Genomic DNA, 7476 nt, shown 5'->3' with positions numbered 1-7476 from the left:
TTTTAAATAGACGCTGCCGATGGACAATTGGAATCATAGCCAAGCTAGACATCGAAGTGTGAACATCCTCGTCATGCCGAAGAAAAGTTTGAAGAATGCTGCAAATAAGTGTCCTGGCCGTGGCCGTGGACGCTGACGCAAGGACGATCCATTATACCGACGTCTTTCAGCCTATGAGTAACTTAAAAGTAATGTCTGTCGATGTGTGGCAACAATCGCGTAACGTGCCAACAACACGTTAATCATAGGTTAGAAATAAGTTTCGGAGTACGCTAAACATTACTCAACGTATGACTCAACAACCTCGGCGTGTCTCAACTTATGATTAACTTAGAAGTAGCATGTGTTGACGTCTGTCAACAATCGCAGACCGTGCATACAACTTGTGGCCAGCGTAGCGGAACGTGTGAGTCATACGCCGGCATACGTCGTGAAATTTCAAGCATGAAAAAATTTGAGAACAACCAAAAAGTACAACGTTTAAAGCCAGCGTACAACGACGTATGGCAGTGTTTTTCAGCGTGCTCTCAATGTTATCAAAACTTACCCATAACGTATTCAACGTGTGCCAGCGTTTTAGAAAAAAAATTCAAAAATCGGCATACGTTGGCTAAAACGTCAAGGTGTGACCGGGCCTTAAGCAACGAGAAATGACAGTCCATCATTACTTTCAACATGAAAGTCAGTCAATCCGGAAAATTTCAAGAACTTTGAAAGTTTCTTCAAGTGCAGTCGCAAAACCATCAATCGCTATGATGAAACTGGCTCTCATGAGGACTGTCACAGGAAAGGAAGACCCAGAGTTACCTCTACTGCAGAGGATAAGTTTATTGGAGTTACCAGCCTCAGAAATCACCAACTAACTGTACCTCAGATTGCAGCCCAAGTAATAAACACATCTCAACATCAACTGTTCAGAGGAGACTACTTGAATCAGGCCTTCATGGTCGAATTGCTGCAAAGAAACCACTACTGAAGCAGACCAATAAGAAGGACTTGCTTGGGCCAAGAAACACGAGCAATGGACATTAGACCGGTGGGACTGTACATCCGGATCAGGACACGAATTGTACTGTACAGCTCGGTAAGTGGCTTAAGCACTCAAGCAAGCAAACACAACGGAATGCCTGGCATGGCAAGTGATTACCAAATGCCGTCGATCCAACTATGCACCTGAAAACGCCCGTGCAATGTCCGAATTGGACAAATCAACACTTTTTTGGAGTCGGAACTGCTGTTACTTTCAAATCTGGAGCTTACATTTTGTAATAATCCCTCATTTAAGAGATTCTCTCGGTTGTTCAGATAGGCAAATTAAATAAAGCCAGAGACGCTGGCATCTCCAGGTGTTTTATAAGCACTGCAATATACCCAGCGATTCGTAGCTATGATGAACAGGCGTTCGATAATATGAGTGAGGAAAGTGAAAAAAAAAACTATCGTAAAGAAATCATTGCGGCCTGTTCCAAGTCAAGGCATGGTTGAGCAGGCCAAAAAACATAGTGGCTTCAGACCCCAGCGAGGTTACCCAGGAAATGCCTGAAGACCCCAGACAGCGAGGTGGCCGAGGATCGCCTGATGAAGGATATATTTAAATACGGCTGTTAATTATCTTCAAAAGGGGTGTTTTAATTAACGCAAACACCCAATTTTCACTCTTGCACCTTCTTTGAGTTTTCTTGGTATGCATGCAAAGTTTCAGGCTGCGAGGTTTTATGGTTTTGGAGTTATGGAGGAGACACACTGACACACACGCACACAAGCACGCACACACGCACGCAAGCACGCACACACAACCCTTTATTAGTAGAGATATAAATATTTATGTATATGTATATTTTGTTGAGCAGCCATGAAGGAATCAAACCATAATCAGTGAGGGCAGTGCAATAAGGCTTTACCCACTCAACCACCAAATCGTTACTTAATACATAATTTCTGGTTTATTTCAAGTGCAGTCATAAGTATCGAATATTCACAACTGATGCTTATCATACAGATTCATTTTACAGAGAATAGCCATTTACAAATAGTCAGCTACGAGAAGAGCCCTTTAAGCAGTGAGAACAAAACATTTCTCCTTGACAAGAAGCCCTACCTTTCTCCCTCCTCACATCTCCTCCCCTTCCCCACGAGCAATATACACAAATGTACAATCTTGCATTGGAATACAATACGTGTACGGGACCAAGTGGTCTTTTTGCATCCAAATTTCCTTGCACATCATTTGTCACACTGTAAATTTAAACTGCAGCTCGATGAAAGTTTCTTCGAAAACATGGGAACGGTCTTTTCAACTCTTGCTTTGCGTTTCTGAGAACGATCCTTCGTTCCTTTGAGATCCTTCGTTATATTTCCTTTGAGCAGCGATTTTGTCTGAATCCCAATATATTCCAACGCTGAGAGCGCGAACGGCAAATTTTATTGGTCGAGATGGCGTAATATTTTGTCTAAGTACTGCTAAACCGGAGGTTTTTGAAAATGTCAACAAGGCGATTTGTGTTCTACCGTGTTCAAGTATAGAATTAAATCGAAATAAAATTAAGGTTTTAAAGGCTGTAGAAAGAAAGAACAAAAGCTTGTTTTGGAAGTTTACCGCCGTTAATGCAGCATCTTTTACACCACTTTCTTTAACATGTTACATTAATTATCCGTGCCTGATGTTTGTATCCTTTATGATGTCCTGAAAAACAGTAAGTTTCCTGTATGGAATGATTTTCAATTTTGTTTGACTGCCAGGCAGACAGAGTAAAATAATTAACTTACTCCTCTGTGTGCATGCGCACTCGGTGGGGGGGGGGGGGGGGGATGAGATTCCGTCCAATTTGCCAAAGTCAGAGCCGAAGTACTGCTAAACTGCAGGTTCGTGTTCAGATTCACGTTCCGATTCGTGTTCAATCTAACATCAAATTCAAAATAACTAGTTCCTCGATCAAAGACTGATGTCTCCAGGCAGACAAGGTGAGCCAATTGCTTAACCCTGCTTTTCGCTACACGCGCGCACACAGGGTAAAAATGCAAACTTGCCCCTACCAGGTAGCTGCATTCACAACACTGATCAAAAATAATCATTGGAAAGCAAAATATTCACAATTAAATAAAAGACATCTTGCACCTGTTTGCATCCTCAGACTACTAACGAGACATCCACCAGTCTTTAAACCGATTTACTTCAAAATTGATAAGGAAAGTCCAAGTCACACTGAGAAGTCTTCCACACTCACATCCTGCTCTCAAATTCTGACGTGTGCTTTTTTTCTCACAGTAGATTCACAAGTTAGAAATGGTAAGATTAGGGAAGGGGGATAATAAAGACAGGAGAAAAAAAATCCAACAAACCAGCATTGATTTTAAAAGAACACCACGCAAAATTAAAATAAAACAGGAAAATAGTTTCCCAGATTTATATTCACCAAAATCCCACCACTCCCATTATAGATATTTTTCAGTCCATAATATAACTAACCTTAGAGGGAGGGCTTGGTGAAGATGGAAAACTAAACCTACAATATGAGGCAAACCTCAATGTTGGCTCATAATACACCAACAGGGAGCGGAAACTGAAGGGGTGGGGATGTCATGGCAAAGGTGGAGTGTCGAGGACGCATCTAATGCTACCAGATAGTAGTGCTGGCACCGAGTGGAAGGAATGGAAAACCCACGAAGGTGCTCGGCTGCACAGGGGTCTTGGGTGATGCAAGAGAGGCGAGACCGAGGTCTTCTGAGTTCGGAGTGGCACGGACGAGAGAAGGCTCGGAAGCACTGCGGTGGATCTTTGGCAGTGATCGCGCCAAAGCTTCAATGGATGCGAGGATCTGTGTAACGGGTGGATAAAGAGAATGGCGCAAGTGAGGGAAATAAATAAATAATAATTTTAAAAATCAACCAATTAGTCTCATAGAAAAATATATAATGAAAGGTTTGGAGAGTTGCTTAGACCTGTGGGAAGAGTGGTCTGTCGTCTCGTTTCTTTTTGAGGCAATCGGCTAGTAACCTTTTCATGGCTTTGGGGCAGTTATTGCGAATCTTGCAAAGGTCCGGCGATAGGTACCCTCGACCCACCATAAATATTATCTGTAATAGGTCGTAGGGGAGGTGACAAACACAAGGTGAGATTGTGAATGAAAAATTAGGAGAAAAAGATTTGTCTCGTACTCGATGGTAACTGCACTTAATGTTCTGGCTGTAATCAGGCACATTATCCGAAGCAGGTATAATTGTGAAACCTGAAATTAGCAGAACTAACCTGGTCACGGTTGTTAATGCTGCTGTAGGGAAGATGTCCAGACATAAGCTCGTAGAGGACAACGCCAAAGGCATAGACATCCGATTGAAAGGTGTACGGTATGTTTTCCTGCATGCGGATCACCTCCGGTGCCTGGATGTGTGCAAAATTGGCATTTGTATTTTTCTTAATACCATGTTGTAAATTATTATTTTTATCATCACCAGGTTGATTTCATAATTTACATACTAGCTGTACATCTGAAATTCAGATTTCATTCCAATGGAGCCCCGACCACCAATAACAACATTGCAAAACTACTACTATTACTACTACTACCACTACAAATACTATTATGAATACTACTTGAATGGCAAAATTAATTATATCGTCTTGTGGGGTCAACCACAGCCCACAGAGCATGGATATTGGGCCCAAGTTTTTCACGAACAGACTGGCGAGGCCTGATGCTCGACTGGAACCGCTTTGGGCTGGAATTTTTAATTTGTTCAGAGAGTCGGCAATAACTCACCTACTCTTCGTCAAATGACACCATGAGATGTTTAAAGGCCCAGTCACACCTTGACGTTTTAGCCAGCTTATGCGGATTTTTTGAAAATTTGTCTAAAACGCTGGTACACGTCGAATACGTTATGGATAAGTTTTGATAACATTGAGAGCACGCTGAAAAACACTGCCATACGTCGTTGTACACTGGCTTTAAACGTTGTACTTTTCGGTTGTCCTCAAATTTTCCATGCTTGAAATTTTAAGACTTATGCCAGCGTATGACTCACACGTTCCGCATAACGCTGGCCATAAGTTGTAGCCACGTAACGCGATCGTTGACACACGTCGACACACGTTACTTGTGAGTTACTCATAAGTCGAAACACGTCGAGGTAATGTTTAGCGTACCCGAAACTTATTTCTAACCTATGAGTAACGTGTTGTACTCACGTTACGCGATCGGTGACACACATCGACACACGTTACTTGTAAGGTGCTCATAAGTCGAAACACATCAATGTAATGGTTAGCGTCAGTGTTCCAGACTCTCTGGTTTTATTTTATTTTTTTTTCTTCCTTCGGTATGATGGTAATTTTGACACTTCGATTTCTCGTGCGGTTATAATATAATATAATTAAGAGGCTGCCGCTCAACGATTTAAATCATAACCGCATTGTACACTGAACACCGTCATACCGAAGAAAAAAAAACGGGAGTCTGGAACACTGACGCTAACCATTACCTTGACGTGTTTCGACTTATGAGCACCTTTCAAGTAACGTGTGTCGATGTGTGTCAACGATCGCATATTGTGCATACAACTTATTCCCATTGCATGCGGAGCGTGTGTCATACGGCAAGTACGTCGTAAAATTTTCAACATGTTTAAAATTACAAGACGTACTCCACTTACTATGACGTATGATAGCGTACTTTAGCGTTCTATTCACGCATACCAAACTTACCCATACCGTATTCGACGTGCGCCAGCGTTTTTGATGCATTTTTCAGAGGTCGGCATACACTGGCAAGATCGCCAAGGTGTGACTGCGATGTTGACACTTCCATTTCTGCGGCGGTTATGATTTGAATCGTTGTGCGGCAGCCTTTTCATAACCTACGCCACGTCATCGTCGGCGATGCGTGCAGCGCGCTATGCCTAAGTTAGACTATCGTTGGGCATAGGTTGTGAAGGCCGACAACAGGTTCAGCATTCGTTGGTATAAGTTATCTATAACACAACGAAACGTTCTGTGTCCGTTACTAATATGTTGTGCATAAGACCAAGTCGTTATGAATACATCCTAATCCTTAAAAAAAAAAAACATCAAAAGTTCAACGTAAGCCAGCGTTTTACATACATTTTAATACGTTGCCATTGCTGGTTAAAACGTCAAGGTGTGACTGGGCCTTAACATACACTACCTAATGCCAGCAGATTGGTCGTCAGCTTAACATCCAAACAAGGGATGGCACACTTTGTGATGCAACGCCTTGCCTGCGAAGCACCAATCCAACAGTTTATCGTCTGGCCAGGAATCTAACCTGGACTCGATCATTTAAAGGTAAGTGCGCTACGTCTGCACCATATTGTCAGGACAATAACATTGCTAAACAAAGGCACAAACTGGAATGCAAGTGCAATGACAAGTGATTGGTGGAAGGTTCAACGAATGACGTACCATCCACAGGATGGAACCGGAAGGTTGGGTAAGTTGGTGGGAACCACTCCAGCGTGACTTTACAGTTGCCAGGCCAAAGTCTCCGATTTTCACAGTCAGGTCTTCGTGCAAGAAGATATCTGGTACAATCATTGAGTGAAGGGGTTGTTTTTTTTGGTCCTGCTGAAGATAAACTAAACCAGAAGGATTAAATGTTTGTGACATGGATTACTCCCTAAGATTACAAGGCACCCACTAGGTTTGATTGTCTTTTTTCCATTGATTGCCTCCATTAAAGATAAAACTAGAAAGTGCATCTGAAAATGCAAAGCCCATCCGCTTTGTACCCAGACTTATTCTTCTTCAGTATGCTAAACCGTACCTTTGACCTTTTGCCCAAATTATTAATTTGTCTTCTCCATATTGTCATAATCAAGCTTTGTTGAAAATTTGATGACAAAAGCTCAAATGGTAACAAAATTCCAACACACACACACACAAGCGGACGCGCATACGCACACACACACACGCACACACTCTTGCAACACCCCGTCTTCCGCTGCAAGGGAGACAGGCTAAATATGAACAAAGAAAAAATAAACGAGAGCGAAGTTGATGGTATGCCAGCACAAATTCCCATGCTTCCAACCGAAAGCAAAGTCGAAAGATGGCAAAACGTTCTACCAAGAATGACCCGATATCTAATTTTGACTTAAAAAAAATCTTCTGTTTTGACCCCTGTGACCCGAGGTCCCCATCTCCTGGGGCATGAACCAGGGGTCAAATCCCAAAAAAAATTGTTACATATTTCATGTCTCCAAATGTTGATTGCATATACAAAGTTTCATTTCAAAAAAGTTTCAAAATGTGCCCGTAATTGCATTTTTTAGTGTTTGACCTTCTGACCCCATCATATGGTCTCAGGGCATGTCGCCAAATATGATAACTCAATTGCTCTCGCACCTTCTTGCCATGTGGTGATCATAACTACCAAGTTTGACGAATTTCTGCACAACCATTTCGGAGATAGCGTGATGGACGGCCGGAGACAGACAGACAGACGGAACCGATGACAATAC

At 42.2% G+C, this 7476-nt stretch overlaps 1 protein-coding gene across 1 annotated transcript in view; it reads right to left on the bottom strand.

Annotated features, from left to right (window-relative positions):
• Positions 1–1924: 1924 nt before the first annotated feature.
• LOC147018477 (serine/threonine-protein kinase B-raf-like) overlaps positions 1925–7476 on the bottom strand; it is a 28463-nt gene continuing 22911 nt past the window's right edge. Inside the window, exons 12-15 of the mRNA XM_085898142.1 lie at positions 6419–6537; positions 4247–4378; positions 3940–4074; positions 1925–3815 (exon numbers count right to left, since the gene is read on the bottom strand). Coding sequence (XP_085754268.1) covers positions 3615–3815; positions 3940–4074; positions 4247–4378; positions 6419–6537 — 587 coding nt within the window. The 3' untranslated portion in view covers positions 1925–3614. The remainder of the gene's footprint in view (positions 3816–3939; positions 4075–4246; positions 4379–6418; positions 6538–7476) is intronic.

This window comes from Eptatretus burgeri, chromosome 10 (genome assembly GCF_056783735.1).
Source record: "Eptatretus burgeri isolate ZD-2024b chromosome 10, Ebu_testis_v1, whole genome shotgun sequence".
NCBI classification, from domain to species: domain Eukaryota; kingdom Metazoa; phylum Chordata; class Myxini; order Myxiniformes; family Myxinidae; genus Eptatretus; species Eptatretus burgeri.
This window is presented reverse-complemented; position numbering and strand designations above follow the sequence as displayed.